General features: G+C 41.4%; 1 protein-coding gene across 11 annotated transcripts in view; it reads right to left on the minus strand.

Moving 5' to 3' along the window:
• The window catches only part of GLIS1 (GLIS family zinc finger 1), a 166,670-nt gene that overhangs the window by 82,928 nt on the left and 66,603 nt on the right, over nt 1–17,139 (minus strand). For all 11 annotated transcript variants that reach the window (XR_014932854.1, XR_014932852.1, XR_014932853.1 and 8 more), the window contains 2 exons: nt 7,605–7,803; nt 577–1,678 (listed from right to left, as the gene is read on the minus strand). Coding sequence is in view for 8 of the 11 variants with exons in the window: in XM_085511738.1 (XP_085367864.1) it covers nt 577–1,678; nt 7,605–7,803 (1,301 nt within the window). In the remaining 3 variants the exon portion in view is untranslated. The remainder of the gene's footprint in view (nt 1–576; nt 1,679–7,604; nt 7,804–17,139) is intronic.

The following is a 17,139-nucleotide window of genomic DNA, read 5'->3' on the forward strand; positions in this document are numbered from 1 at the left end:
AAGAGAACAATGGTTTTTACTTATTTTTAAAGCTCTGTTTCACAAATTAAAAAAGTCCCTGTGAACCTTAGGAAATGTACTTGAAGATATTCTTTCTTTTAACTATTTAAAATCCTTAACAAGTTTCTTTTTCTTTTCTAAACTAACAACTGAAACTTTTGCATCCACCAAACTACGGATTACTGTTCAGCTGAAGGAATGAAAAGAATTTCATTAGATGTGTTTTATGTTTCTCGATTAAAAAAGTCACCCGAGGCTCAGTGACTTGTTTTACGTTAAGTGACTGCTGTGTGCTTTGATCATCACTTTATAAATGCTTTAATGAATATTAAAAAAATAAAGCGCTGCATTAAAAGTTAAGCTCTCGTATAGGGAAGCTGAATCCCTTTTCCAAGAGCTACAGTAACTCTTACTCCAACATTTCCTTCTATGCAAAGGTTTTCTCCAATTCTCCTTCAGTTTGCTGCAGATTGTTACAGGAAAGCACAACAATTATGTTAGAGTAAGTTCGAAGAGAGGGCAAAAAAGAGAGCAGAGTAATATGCTTCTATTCAAACAAATATATTCCAGACTTACCATGCACTTGTTCGGTTTTTCTCCAGAATGAACCCTCATATGAATCAGAAGTTTGTAACGAGCATTGAAGGGTTTATAGCGGCGGACGCAGCCTGCCCAAAAGCAGGTGAAGTCCTCTCCTTTCCGCTGGTCAATGTGTGTTTTTTCTATGTGTCTCACCAGTTCGTCTTGTTGGTCGTAAGTGGCACTGCAGTCAATCCACCGACAGACCTGTTTGCCATTGCCGAGGTCCTGCTCATCCCCTTCACTGGGCTGAAGGGATTTCGGAGACATAGAGGCATGTAAGTGAGGCAGCGTCCCTTGGGTCTGGTTCAGCTGCTGGTGTAGATGGTAAGGGGGAGGCAGCCCTTGATGATGCCGGAAAAGATCAGTGGTGGAGGAATAATCGTCAGCTGGTTCTTGTTTTAGGAAACTCACCTTCTGCGTGCTGTGGGAGGTGTTTTGATGAGGAATGCTAGTACCATTCATCATAAGGCTGAGACTTCCATTCTCCTCGACTTGCTGCATTTGTATCTGCTCACAGTCACCTCTGTCACACTCGGTGGAAACAGGTACAAGACATGCTGGAGGGGAGGGAATACTGCAAGGGTTTCCAGGCTGAGAGCAAGACTGGGGCCGAGAGGATTTCTGAGCGCTGTGATGACTGATCTCCACGGGATGAGAGGAAATGCCAGCTGAATTAGTTCGCAGTCCATTCACACAGGTGACCAATGACGTCTGTGATGTGCGGATGATAGCTGCTATATCAATTCCTTCGGCTGAAGACGGCACAACAGAGATGCATCTCTTCTTCAGGTTGCTTGCTTGTAGCCTAGCCGAGTGCTGAGGGGTGCCAAGTGACAACGGACTCGGGGAGGAGCTGTGTTCATTATTAAACAAGTAGGAAGAAAGTGAATTTGTGAAGCTATTATTCATTAGGTCTATTTCGGGATGCAGACTACCAGAAGCTCTCAGCTCCATCCCCTCTGTAAGCCTTCTGTGCGTGGAAGCCTCAGTCAGAGCCTTATAATCACCGGGGCATTCTTGTTTAATGTGCTGAGCTGGGTGACTTCCATTCAGGCATGGAGCAGCAGAATCTACCGGGTCTTGAAACCTGGGTGACCTGTAATATAGTTTGTATTAAGCATCACTAACTACCACAGAATTTATCGTTTTTGTACAAGACACAACATTTGTAAAGCCCTGGAGAATGGAAGCGCTCGCTCTGCGCTGAATGTTGCTCGTCTAATGCAGCAATTACAACAAAAAATTCTGCAGTGCTTCTTCTACAACCCTTGTAAAGGCAGCATCATTTTACACAGGATTAATTTTACACACTGAGTTATGCACAGAACAGCCAGTCTCCCCACCACTGCTACGGGCAGTTCATCAATCACAATCTAGGTTTTCAATGCATAATAGATCGGGCAAAACAATAGCTGAGAATGCAGTTTGATTGCTTTGGGCTTTTTTGAATTATTCAAATATCAGTGTTTTCCTCAGAGTGCACTGGGAAAATTCCGTGGCAACCTTGTTCACACAAAGCCAAGAAGGCTATAGCTGAATTCTGCTTATATGTGACAGAGATCTGAGCTTTGCTAAACTGAAAAAGAATAAGATCTGTGAAAGAAATAACAACAAAAAAAGGCTTATGAAGGCCCAGGTCTACAAGTGCCAAAGGATGGTTCTGCAGAAGTGATTTTCAACCCCTTCTGATGTGTGCTGAGTCCAATCACTCAGTAAGCAGGAATCCCACACAGACATTTCAGTAAAACTTCCAGGAAACATTTCTTTCTAACATTTTCCTCCAAGCAGTGAGCAATTGGTTTATGCTTTAAAATGTATTAATAATAACCTCAGTGATAAACATTTAATGTGCATGACCCAGCTGTCTGTTGTTGCTTACGATCAGTGGGAGCACCTTAACATATCCCTAAAGCGTGGTTGGGTTTAACCTGTGGCTTCACCATGCAGCAACGTGCCAGGCCTGTAAGAGGAAACAGTACATCTGTGTGCAAGGAAGGCTGTACCTGAACTAATAAACCCTCCAGAGAGGTCCTCCAGGGCTCTTATGCTGAAATGTTCCACATAAATGAATTTTATGCTTTCTGATGCTATCACCAGAAAAGCTGAAGAAAACCTGGCCATTAGGTAACTCTGTGTGATGCTGTAGCTGACAAACCTGACACGTTTCAAAGGAAGAAACATACGTGCTTAAGATGTTGTAAATGTATTCACACGGTAAGCTGCAGAGTAAACAGCGCTTATTTTTCAACTTAGATGGTTTCATCTCTATTGCTTCCATCAGATCCCCACAGACATAAGGAGCTGGGACCACTAACTCGTCCTTGGTAACAGCTCTCAACTAGAAAATAAAACTTAAAGAAGCTTCAAAAAGACTTCCTGCTCATCAGATGAAAGCTGTCAAAGACCGATACCAGTCTGAGGCACACAGCTGGCAACATCACATCCAATGGTGACAGGTTTCTAAGCTACACCAGTCTGCAGCCAGTTGGGAGAGAAATGAAATTCCCCACCATTCATTGCTACGGAACAATCAGATCTTGCATTTTGCCACCAGAAGTTTAAAAAGATTACATTTTAAAATGTTAGAGGTTTCCATAATCCATTAGTTATAATTTCTCCCTTTAGGTTTGCACAGTTGGTCTCTGGGTAAACTTAAAGCACCTGGTTTTGCAGATGGTGAGTTTAAAAAAAAAACACACAAGTCTTCATACATTATTTTTTACCATTTACAGAACCATATGTCTGTAAAATATGTGGCACAAGCATTAGTAAAAACTCTTTACTGCACATGTTTGGGAAACCCTGCCTTGCTAGCTTGTAGCTCCAAAGTATGCTGTTCTAAAGGCTTTCTGAGAAAGGTTTTGTAGTGGGCCATGCCAGGCATGAGATTTCCTACTATTCAGCTTCTTCTGTATGAGAACTCCTCAAAATAATTCAGTTTGTACCACAGCTTAGTGGTCCCAAAGCCTCGGGCTAAAACAAACACAACACATTTCTCACATCACGTAAAGCTAATGCAATCCTTACATTTCAGCCTGCGATAATTGGTGTCATACTATTAAGCTTTATGTAAAGCTCCCATCCTGCCAGAAATCCATGTGAGGAGTTCAAGAAGGAGTCAGTGCGGGATGGATTCAGATGTCCTCATCACAAGAAATACTACATTCTCCAAGTTCCCACCAACATGAGTCTGCATTTCTAGCATAAGACCTTGCTCAGAATCAGGACTGTACTGTTGTGATGCAGCTACAGCACAAAATATGAGACAAACTAAAGAGTTTTCGACCTTTTTCCAAGAATGTTTCAAAAGCAAAAGAGAGGAAGGCACTCAATTCCAGCATCTCATTGGCAGAGCCTTCTTATCCATGCTCTGCCTACATGATAAGTCCAGGCTGCTCATGCAGATCAGAAGCAGCATCTTTCTGGGCTCTACAGCTTTCTCCTTAGCACTAAGTGCTTTACATATCCTGCGATCACTAACTTTGCAGGGAGAATCTGGCTTTGTTTCAATTTCCTGATGGTCAACTGGTGACGCACTGAATGCCAAAGCTGCATGAAAGCAAACTGTATTCCTGGCAGAATTTCGCCATCACAACTCTAGGGAAAACCCTGCAGGTTTCTTCCAGCCCTGGGTAATGGAGAGAAGGGAAGCAAAACTGATGTGAGAGAGAGACAAGGTGTCTGAAACACACTGTGCATCTCTTATACCATGTCATTATGCTATTTGGTCTTGCCATGGCATCTTGCTGTTACAGCCAGAGATCAGGTTCCAGAGCTGCTACACATAGCCAGTGTCATCTTAAGGACTTTATAATCCCTGGATATAAATACAAATTCAAAAGAAACAAATAGCCAAGAGGAGAGTGAGGGATGGCAGACTGCAGGGCAGCACAAGGAGCACTGTGTGGACACACAGACCTGCTTGGGCCACAGTGGGGGCTTCCAAGTGAGTGAACATGGAGAGGAGTGGGTCGGAAGAGGAACATACCCCATGAACATATATCCCTTTGCAGGGAGCATCTGTGTACCAGTCTGAGGCTCAGCACACAAAAGCTGAGTGTAAGTCCTTCACTGGGTAACAGCAGCCTCTCAGAGGACAGGAAAACACTGCTTCCAAAGAGACTCCCTTACGTGGTAACTGGAGCCAGAGCACGAGGCCAGCAGCACTATGCCAGAAGTGCTACAGTTCCCTATTGCCCTCAGAGGAAAAGACCACAGTATCTGAAATCTCTAGATTATTTACAAAACAAACGGACACTCCTTCACCAGCCACTGTAAATGTGAAAGCAGTGGTAACTGACAGTTTTAAGGAGCTGGAGGGGATTGTTCTGCCGCACATCCAGGGACCCTCTGCAACACTATCTGACTGCTCCAATGTCCTCCCTGGGTTTTATATGCTGAGCTCTGAGCGCAGTGTGGGCGGGTTTGCTCCATCTGATAATGGATGGTTTGACAAAAGGCCAACACCAGCTGAGTGCTGACTCCAGTTGTGGTAAGGAAGGTATTACGCCTTTTCCAGTCCCACACACATCGCCTTCACAGATAGCGTACAGCAGCAATTATATTGCACAACTTAAAAGATATTAATTGAGTGGGAAAAGAAGGGGCCAGGATGAAGAGAGACTGTGATTCTTGGGCTAAGGCAGTCATTGCCAGAACACAGTTTATGACAGAAAGTGATTCAGAGAGAAGCTGACAGCGAGAACAAGTTTCAGTGCACTGAGGGGAAAAAAAGACAAAGCCTACGATAACCCCAAATCCTGAGGGAAATTCTGGATTGCCAGGGGAGATGCTCTCTGATTTGTTTGGGTTTTCTTTGGATGCTGCATATCCAAGACAAGCAAAGTGGTTCAGAGATCAGTTTGGAAAACTTGCTTGGATTTGTATCTCCCCTTATTTCCATGCTGGCCACCAGAGCTGGACAGAACAACCAATCCATCTGCACTGTCTTCTATGCACGGACATCTGTCAGTTCCAGCCCTTTAACTCTCCTATATCAGAGAAGGAAGGTTAAAATCTGGGGAGATACAGAGCACCCTCAGCTCCCACTCACTACACACGAACATGGTGGGCGTTTGCCCCAACCCACCTCAGCTACATTCTCCTGCTCCTTCAGAGAGAGCCCTTGTCTTTTGTTACTTGTTTGTCAAGAACATTTACTGTCACAAGCACTGTGAACAGAAATCATCCCAGCTGCTGTCCACCTTCTCTCACATGCCAAGGTTCCAGTTTCTATACCATGTGTGTGATGACAAAATTAAGACATGGTATCTCAGGGGTCCACAGCTGGGCACTGGCATTACCTTGTGAATCCTAGGCAGACAAAGGCAATATTGGCCAGGTGGACGTACAAGTAGAGCATGACATACCAACAACATATAAGGGATTGGAAGGGACCTTCAAGATATTTCCTGAACAATTCCAAACTGTTGCTTAGCAAGAAGCAGAACCTCCACGTTTTAGCCCATGCTATGAAGTACAGGGGTAGAATTTGGCCTGTCACCTGCCACTTTCTCATGTTATGCAGCAAACAATCCTTTATGCTGCTCTGGGAATCCTTCTCAAACATGAACTGGAAAGGGTTCATGTTTCCAAGGGTGGGTACTGTGACCCATGGTATGCAGGTATCTGTCATTTCCTCATTATAGGTTTTACAAAAAGGTTCAAAAAGATCTAAGCAGAGTAGTACTACTTTCTTCCTCCTTTTGTTTGCTCCAGCCCTAATTATCTTTGTTTCATAATTGTCCTCACTGACAGGATAAAAAAGTGTAGTAAGTGGCAATCCCAAACTGAATCACAAAGAAGCTGGGAGGAAATACACTTGAATACAGCTGCAACATCATCTACAAACCTTTGCAGCAATTGCAGAATATTTTGTTATGTGGCATGGATATCATTTGTTCTTTTCACACAGACAAACAAACAGCTCTTTCCACTTCCTTACCATGTTGCTGTGTGTCCTCTTCCTAAAAACACAGATGTTCTTAACCCAGAAGTAAATGGAAAAGGGAAATACGACATAAATATGTATAATAAAATCAGAAACTGCCAGATTTCCAAGACCAAGCTATAGTCCTTATTTCCTTTTGCTGTGACTGCAGATATCTGGGTCTGATAGTACCATGCAGAGTGGCAATTATGCCAAATATCTAAGATAAAGGCTGCTGCTTTACTGAGGTTTTTCTTTTCTACAGCTCTTCAAAAAGCTCAAGATTATCCTGTATTATATACTCTGCCAAAAAGAAGTAATTAAAATGGATGGACAGATTTAAATTTATAGCAGGCTTCTATTCACAATGGATGTCTGTTTAGGGTACTTGTTTAAAATCTGGTAATGTTAAATTTGTAACGACAACAACAAAAAAATAATGGAGTTCTGTGTTTTCATACAATTAATTCATAGCAAATGTTTAAATAGAGATTCTGTTCGTGGCATATCCAACTACACTGTATATATCAAAACCAGAGATCAAATTTTCACATTACAGCCTTAAAAGCAAATGCCAAGGATGTGGCTGTATGGGAACACTGAAAATACTTGATTAAAGGAAATGCTGTAGATATAAAAAAGGCATTGGCTTCCTGTAGGTTTGATGGTGGCATGCGAAATTGCCCTATGGGAGAAACTGGCTTTGGACATGGCATTGGTGTGGAAAGTGGAGGTACAGAGGAAGCAAATGTGACACTACCTAAACAGCTGGCAAAACTCTCCTTGACTTTCGAGCATGCTAGTAAAGTCCACACAGAGAAGCAAAGGGGCTGCAGCTGCAAGTACAGTGACTTCTACCAGCACTGCCTTGGCCTGTTGTCTGCACACACGAGAACATCCCTGCAGTGAAAACCTGCAGGGGAGCGGAATGGTTAAACAAGAATCCAAAGAACTTCCAAAAAGAGGCAAAAACTAAAAGTACTCTTCCTGTAGGATGCTGCTTGGATACCCAGAAATGCTACTGGAAACAGAAACAATATGGAGGCATTCCAGAGGAGCTAAGTTCATAGACCCATAAAACTTACAGTGATACCTTATGTCAGAGTGTGTCAGGTTCAGCTGACCAACATGAAGTAACCTCTCACAGGACAGTGGGTGGTCTCGCATAAGTGGGTTTCCTGTGTGGATGAACAGTCCTTGTCTGCAGACTGGTACAGAGCTACTCGTCATCTCCATGTCCATCATATTCTTCTTCTCAGAGATCAAGTTACAATGACTGTAGCCACCATTAACTGTCAAAAAATAACAAAAAAAATAATTAAGTGACCATAAGCCTTTGACTAAAAACTGTCTATGCGTCCTATTGCTTGGCATGTTCATTTTGGATCTCCTTGTGAACTTCTTGTAAATGGCACAGCAGTGGAAACTAAAGGTTTCCCAAAGAAGCAAAAATTAACTCCAAAGAAATAATAATCTGTGAATTATGATTTTTTTTTTTTCTTTCCAGTTTTGCAGTTAATTGACACTACACTTTAAATCAAAAAACCTTTGTGCAATAACTTCCTTCCTGACTGTATGTTTATGGTCCAGTCTTGCCTCTACCAGATTTCGTGGAAGAATATTTCAGAGTCTCTCTATTTTCAGAGTCCCTTTACTTTCAGGGAGAGCAGCTCTCTGAAAACAGTGATGTAAGGCAAGATTTTCTTTGCAGACAATTATCCCTGCAATTATGACCTTAGATGGGCATGTTACTCCTTTACTGACAGGTTAAATCAAATTTTGCTTCAACGTATATGTGTGACCAATGTGACTCATTACTATAAATGATGCTACAACTAATAAAAATAAGCCCTGTTTTGGTGAATATTACATTTTACTTGACTTAGAAAAACAGACTAGAGCTATAGTAATATTCTTCAAAGTATAAATATATCCACTAGCAGTAATTCAATTGAAAAGAAAGGACAAAGGGGGAAACTAAGAACACAGATTGTGCTGGTCAAGCACTAATCATTTCATTTCAAGTGTGTTCATTCTGGTGGTGTTTTTTGTTTGTTTTCAGATGGGCTTTTTGTTTTGTTTTGTTTTTTACCTCTAGGGAACTAGTCGAATACTCATACATGTGCAACTACAGAAGTATTTATGAGACATTTAACCTTCAGATGCTGGATTAAAAATACCCAATACCATTTACCATCATTTTCATTATTGTGTATGAACCAAACTTTTATTATACTAGATCTAATATGTTGTGGGTTTGTTTTTGTTGTTGTTGCTGTTGGTTTTTTTTCCCAAGGAAAACTAACAGCAAGCATATTTCTGTAGTGTACAGAGCCCAGAAAATAGCTCCTTCCCCCTGGTACCCAGTGCTCTTGGTCAGGGTATTACAGAGCCAAACTGCACTGCAGTTATTTCAAATTCTGCAAAGAAAAGATGGGCCATACTTAGTTTTACACAAATTAGCCATTCACAAACGCACCAATGTTTGACCTCTACCAGTGTGTTACAAGGCATGTTTAATCTCACCATAGCTCTGCCATCTACCAGTTTCACCTTGACATCATTCAGCCATCTCAGAATGGGTGTTTAAGAAGGGCTCAAGCACCTCCACAATTTTTGTCAGTTACTGCTTTCACACAGCAGCTCCTCTACAGCCAATGTACCCTGAAAGTGCACGAAGGCCCATTTTCTCTTCTGTATGGCTGCTACCCCTATGGCTAATGAAGGGCAGCGGCAGAGCTTGCTACTGTGGTCCTCTACAATTACAGTCAGGGCACACTTTGAAAGCAATGAGAATGACATTCGAGTTTTTGGTGAGTATAGATGAGAAGAAACAGGTGACACGGAGAGGCATTAAAAGTCTCTGGTAACTGGAGAAATTGTGAAAGGGATCGCAGCACAAAAGTCCATTCTCCTCTACTGGCCGGGGTCCACAGCTTCCCCATCATGCTTCACGGCCCCATTGTAAAGGGAAAGGCATGGCAGAGGAAGATGCAGTCCAGGCAAGGATCCAGACTCAGAGCAAAGAGTGGGTACATGTGACACCCAAATTACAAGTCTCTTGAGGCATCACTGTGACATTTCAAGAATAGAATTCCCTGTTACTAGTGAAAAGTTCTCAGTGTTTGGCTGGTACATTACACTTCTTGATTTCTTATTTGTATGATTTTTATTTTTTTAAGACATCGGAATCATTAAAACTGGAAAGACAATGCAGGGTTTTTCCTACCCAGCTCCAATCACGATATGGATGTATGTGGATAATGCTGGGAAGTGAAGGCCAGCAACATCTTATGGAAATAAACTACATAAGAATTTCAGGAAAGATGCGTGAGATTTTACTGTATTTAAATTATACAAAACAGGCCATTAACGTCCTTAATGGTGACGAATACCTCTGTTTTAGTTATCTCAGCTTCATTTTCATTATTCAGGGATATTTGTATTAACAGACAGTCCATGGCTGCTGTAAATGACTGGAGATGCAAAGAAGATGCAGAAAAGCAGAACAACTTTTGTCCTGTGCAGGGCAATCAGTTGCATTTGGTGGATTGGGACTGAAGTGTTTAAGACCTCATTGGATGCCTTTCAGCTTACAGTGGGTGCTCGTGACAATTAGCTGCACCCTGGTTGTAATCAGGACATAAACGATTATTATATCCTTTGAAATCTACATCTCCACATTTATTCCAGTCCTATCCTGGCTTATTCCCATCACAACTGACTCATTTCAATGGCAATATCTTCTTTCCTAGCAAGACTGCACAGTCAGACTAGTGTTTGTTAACCTGAATTTATGAATCACACGGAAGTGGTATCAAAATACACCGCTGAACACTGATGAAAGATGCTCTATACACTTCTGAAGGCCACACCACCAAGAGAAGTTGTTACATCAGTCACACCTACAATACACAGCTCATAGTGCTTCAATTCTTCAACCAGCAATATTTGCAAAACGTATCTTCTCTCCAAAACACTGAGTATTCTAAAGCTTTTAGATTCATACTTGATCTGTAAGAAAAGCACTTTCTTTTTTTTCCATTCTCAAAATGGCACAAGTCCGAAATCCACTAAAGCTTTCTAAAAATGCATTTTATCAATCTTACCATATTACCAAAACACAGAAACCCAAATTTTCCACTCAATGTTCAGCAACATCAACTGTAGCACACATCGATACCTATTTGTATGAAGACGGAGATTTCCCGGAATAATGTGAACATTATTCCTATGCCATCAAGAACAATTATCTTCTAACTATCAAATCAGAAAATAGATTTTCTCCCTGCAAAGGAACAGAAACTCATGCCAAACTGGTGAAATTGTGCATTTCAGACAACTTACCCCACATCTGCCTTCATAAAGTACCCCACAGATTTGTTTACAAGAGTTACAAATTCCTTGCACATCAGTGCCTCGTGTGATGTGACACCTGCACCAACGCACTCTCGAACGTGTCCACTACACCACCATCTCACTTTGTCTCTTTTTCCACAAGGCAAACAGCAACAAAGACTGAAAGACTGTCTCCGAACGCAGACAACTGGAGTCAATGTTCAAATGTTCAAGCACATGTGAAAGCAAACTCATTGTCTCCAGAAAGAAAGGAAAAAATGTCTGGTTTACACCAGCGTAACTGAGAAGGGAATCTGGCCTTTTGACAACTGGCTTTTTATGCAATATTAATATCACTGGCTGGCATACATGAGATTGAAGCATTTTCCATGTCTGGAACTGCATCTCTTCTTTCACTGGTATCAGGGGGCCTTTAACCTACATACTGTAACTTACCAATACCAGATGAAAAGAGCACAGACTCCCTGCCTTCTACCAGAGCGTGCACCCTGCTTTCAGGAGAAAATTTCATAAATCCGTATAAAATACTAATCCTAATTTACAGAGAGTAAATCTAATAAAAGTGGAATGGTTTCCAGAAGGATCTCGTGGAAGCGGAATCCATCAAGGTAACGTTTGTCTTTTTTTTGTCCTGCAGTTTTGATTTATATCTCTACATTTAAAATCTCATGAAGGGAATGGAAGAGGTTGACACAGTAGTGTGCAAATGCTGCAATCAGGCAATTCTTTCCATATGAGTAATCAGGTTAGTTCAGCTCTGGCTATCTTGCTGCTTAAATTCTGGGGTAACTAACTTTGGAGTCATGCCAGGTTATGTCATATGAGAATTGGTGCTGTTGATTTGACAGGGCTGCACACCTCAGGGAGCACCACTCACAACTGTGCAGAGTCAGCCCGGTGTGTTATTGCAGAAATCCTCCTAGAGAAAAGGAGCACATCACACAAAGGGAAACCCATCTGTGCAACAACGAGATCAGCATTAAAAACAATCCTACCTGAGGGCAGTAGTTTTCCTCCTTCCCTGGTAGCATCTTGTTTCCCTGTTACTGGTAAAATTAAGGTTGTAGGTGGAAAAGAACAAGAGCTATCAGAAGGGTAATTATCCATCAATAAACATACGTTATTTTGGTGTTTAACTAATTAAGGCCAATGAACAAATAACTGAAACGATGTATAATTAAAACAACTTGCATTCAAAATAGAGATCGATTTGAAATACTTCCCTAAAATACTTAGATGTCCCCAGAGCACTGTGGGCTTTGTGGTGAAGACCAAACTTAGGTCATTTGCTTTTTTTTTCTTACTGCTTTATTCTCTTCAATTACTTCTTCTTAAAAAAAAATTCCCCATTCTCGGTTTTGTTTGGATGTGATGTCCAAAATATACCACAGCAACACTGAGAAATGGGACGCCACTGCTGGCAGCTGGACGAGTCGTGATGCCAGTGGAAGAGCAAAGGGGTCCAGATTTTCTCAAGCAAATTGAAAATCATTGGTGCTGGAGGAGACTATCAAAGCCCTGCAAGGGGAAGTTACTAACCCTAAAGGTGCCAACACAGACAAATGAGCTATTGTAGAGAAGGTAGCGTCCAGCTGATATTCAGCATCCCATTTTACTGATCTCCCTGTACACGTTTGCACTGTCAGGTACAGAACAAACTTCCAGGCATTTGGGCTTCTTATCACTTGAAAAAGGAAAGTTCTGCACTTTAAGAGACCTTTGCAACTTCTAACAACATGCGATTATGAAAGATGCCCTTGTTTAAGTTATACAGTTGAGACATGATCCCCAACCAGGACTGTTCAATTGTAATCATGCTGTTCTTTTTGTGCATTGGACAGCCAATGGGTTCAAAGATACGGGCTTTCACTATGAACATCTGTCACACACAGCTCCTTTGTTTCTTATATAGGGCCAAAGGAAGGTAAGAACTCCTTCCCCAAGAAACCAAGTCAAGAGACCTCTGAGCCTCTTTGGTTGCTGTTCGTCCCTACCTGAGGACTGAAGTGGTTAACAGTAACAGCACTGAATTTCCACTGACGCATACAAGAGTTCATATCTCATAAAGATGAATGGAGCAGCTCACACCACATTCCAGGGTCACCCCAGATTAGTTACATTCTGTTTCCATTTTAAGACCTATTTCATACAGCTGGTAGAGAATGGCCTTTGTGTGGTTTTGTTGGTTTTTTTTTTATGCCTGTGCAATACCTCAAGAAAAATGCAGTATGTGAGAGCCAATAGACTCTATTACAAAGCACACCATGATGAACAGTGAGAGTCAGGTGAAGAAACAAACTGTCCCATATCTGTGTATCAAAACAAAGGTGATAGTTGCTTGAAAATAGATACAAGATTCCTATTTGAGAATAGATACAGATGATGAGTATCTACAAGTCTGGGGACAGCCAACAGCAACCAATGGGATTAGAGGAAAAACCCTTTCCTCCAAGATTTTTTTATCTCTCTATAAAATCTCAGGACAGAAATACTACGTTTTACCTTCACATTGAGGTATGAGTAAAGACAGAAGGACTGAGAAAACTCCTGTAAACTCAAACAAACCAGCTCGTGGAATGAATTGCAGAGCATCCATTTTTAAAAACCTGTGAAAGATAAATGTAACCCATGTGTGTCTTTTCAGTAAAATCTGGGCCCTAAGTGTTGGCTGCATCTATATTTGTTATTTCACGTTCAATTTATCTTTAAAACAAGTTATTTGGATTGCACTTTATTTCTGCTCTGTGGAATTTCTTTTTGCAGACTATACGTGGTATTTAAAAGAGTGAATGAGCAGAATTGCCACTACAAAGAATGCAGCATTAACTTTCTATCAGTTCAATGGTTCAAAAATCTGAAGAACACTCCAGTAGTATGAAGATTTGGCTCCCAAATTTGATCCTTTCTTGATATTCTAAAATCATCTCAGAGTCCAACAGAAGCAGGCAAAGAATGCTTCAACAATTCTTCATGTCTTTTGTAGCTAAAATGGTTTGCGATGTTATGGAGTTCCGATTTCTACCAAAGACCTTCACAACACTTTCTGAAGTTTGCAAGCATGGCTGGGATTCAGGAGAACGCATGCCCTGTGCTTTTGGTCCCAGTGACTTCACAGCCTCAGCTGACGTTCCCAGCCAGGCTCTGGATGCCTAAGAATATAACCATTTTAGGCAACAGTGAATCGATCGTCAGAGAAGCAGAAACTGTCTGCTATCACAAGGAGTGTTTCACTACAGTCAAGTTTGGAATTCAGCATTCTTGGCTTCCTATTTGGATCTCAGGCCTCTAAATTATGACCCCAGACAAAGTTGAGAGCAGACTGAAAATGACCATTGCTCTTTCTGATGCAATCAGAACAGAACCCTTCCCAGCCTGATGAAACACAGGTCTCATCATTACATTCACTGTTACGGAGTCTCTTCATCTTCGAATCACCTTTTCCCTGTTGCCAGGCAATCTGAAAAATATTGTTCTCAGTACATCTGGCCTTTTTTGTGGTCAGTTATCCTTCCTTACAGTTTGGGTTTTAGTAGGGGGGGAAGGGGGAAAAGACATTAAAATGTTTTAGGAAAACACTAAGCTCAACAAACATTAATTAAAAAGGAAATACTAAAGCCTTTTTAATGGGCACGTGGAGAACATAAGCTCAATGTAATAAAATCTGATGTATTTCTTTTCGTTCCTTTTATAAGAAGACTATGCATGGAACATACTTAATTTGCAGCATTTCTGATAGGAAGGATAAATCATTATGATTTGCCTTGCTCTGCCAAACAGAGTACTTCTGCTGCCTTATGAACAAACACATTGGAAGGAGAGGCAAATACAGCCCTTGATCCCATTCTCCTTTCCCACTTCTCCACTCACTCCCACTTCCCTTCTGTTTCTAAGCTTGGTTTGAAACTTTCTCTTCCATTTCCACCTCCAAACCTTCCCTACCTGTGCCTCACCTTCCCCCACGTACCAGAATGCCACAGATGCAACAAACAGCCACTGTGCATACAAAGCCAGCACTACCAAATCTATCTCACTATTTAGATGCACAAGTTTCAACCCCACCTGGAGCTGGTCTCCCTTTCTGGAAAGCAGGCAGTTGTATTTGTCAACGCAGTGACATACAGCACATGGCAGATCCTGTCAGTCTACCTGGTCCCAGATCTTTGATTGACCAACAACCCGTGTGCCCAGAGACCAGAATGAGGACAGATCAACTCACACACTCAATAAATTCCACCGTGCATACTGGTGTAAGGCACAATGCAACTCTACACTGTTTACAATTATCTGTACATTCACCTGCCCCTGTCCCCTGCGCTTTGCTTTTTTTGTTGCATAAATGGGTACCACCAAGGTTTTCACAGCAGCCTATAGTTGGATGGGGCCTGAAGGTCAAAAGAAGTCCAGAGTGACTCTTTTAAGACAGAAGCTCACACATTTTCTGATGAGGGTACTTGAATTGTTCCTATTGTAAACACGCTTTCATCATCAATTACATGACTCCACTGAGAAGACAGGATCTTCCCATACATGCACAGTTTGAGAAAATCTATTCCTTTTGTTTTTTTCCTTCCAATTCATCTAATTCACTAATAGCCAAAGCATGTCTCCTATGAACAGCATGTGGGTTATTGCTTTCCCATTTACTTATTAAACTCTGAACTTTTAAACTCCCAGATCTCCACTCCCTACATTTTACTTAGTCCATTTAGTCTCTTTTCCATGGAACTTCTAGCCAGCAGACCATGTAAAGGCTCCACAGGGGTATGCGCTCTCCCAAACATTGGAAACACAAGGATGTGCTGGGAATGAAAGCTGGGGCTTTGCCATATGGCACCTTGCATGTGTCTTGTGTAAACATCTATGCCTCTATGCCCCAACAAGGAATTTTATGTCTGCCTAGCTCAGCATGCACCATGTATATAAAAAAGGAAAAAAACCCACCATCCATACTTACAGTTGAGCAAAACAAAAATTATTTCCAGCAAGATGTTGAGTTCAAGTGTTTAGAAACCTAGAAGAGTCACTGAGTCAGTGAACACTACAGAAGCTAACTTCTGCAGGGCAGAATCACGTGGGGTTATGCCCTCAGTGGTAAATATTGATTCAGACAGTTTGTTAATCTCCTTTACTCTGAGAGGCATCAGTTACTCTTCTCCACTGACAGCTTTACTCCTGGAGCTTCTTCCTGATTTTTCTATATAATAAATGAAAAATTAAAGTCAAAGATCACCAAAGGCTACACGTTCTCCCAACGCAACTTGGTTTTTCCATACTCTTATTGAGAAGACATCTTCACACACACACCCTCAATCTACAGTCACTGTTAGTCTCTCACACTCACCAAGTATAATCAAATATCCCCAATCAACCTCTTTGTGCTCTTGTGTAAACTAGTATTTACAAAGAAAACTCGAATTGCTGCCACAAACAGGCGACCATTTCACCTTCACAGCTTCCTTGTTCACATAGCACTTGATTCTGAATACAGTAATGGCTTTCTTGCAGCTTAGAATTAACACCACAAGAAAGGGAATTAAAAACAAATAAAAACAATCCCCCAGATATAAGCTGGAAAGAGCAACAGCCTATCCCCTCCACTTCTCATTTGCTGTTTTCATTGTTTGACATTTCTTTCTGTCAGGATTCTGGCATTATTTCAAAAATACAATATATTTTGTATCAAGTAATTTGCAATGCTGCTTTCTATTTTACCAGAACCATGCTTAGGATTAATTCAAGTAGAATTTACCCTTCTGTGCTCACTGCCAGTGAACAGGCCTTTTGTAGGCTCCCATAACAGAGCGAGTTCTCTGCACAAACCTGACAACTCAAATAAAAAGCTCTTGTTAATATGTACACCTATGCTCTTAGCTATCCTGCTAGTTTATCTGTATTCTTGGATAAAACACAGAAATCTGACATTGGTGAACTGTTGGTCTGACACAGTGCAGCTGGATTTGATTATTGCTGCTGCTTTAAACTGCCCTCTGGAAAATGCCCAGAAATGTCAGTATAGAAGAACTTACCGAATATCCACACAGAGGCAAAGGTTGCCTCCGCTATGGTCTCATCACTTAAGAGCACAAAGCAGTAAATAAGAACTTTCACTGAAGTGCACATACTTGCATACTGCCCAGACTGCTGTGCTAACTCTTCAGATTTACAGTGCTTTTTCCCCTGACCATCCCAGCTCTCAGAAATTCAAGAAGGGCATGAAATCTTTCTAACGTGCTGATCTAACTGATCCAAGCAAAGTGAGAAAGTAACCC

The sequence above is a fragment of the Coturnix japonica genome, chromosome 11 (assembly GCF_054131305.1).
Source record: "Coturnix japonica strain WE chromosome 11, WE-NBRP24, whole genome shotgun sequence".
Taxonomy (NCBI): Eukaryota; Metazoa; Chordata; class Aves; order Galliformes; family Phasianidae; genus Coturnix; species Coturnix japonica.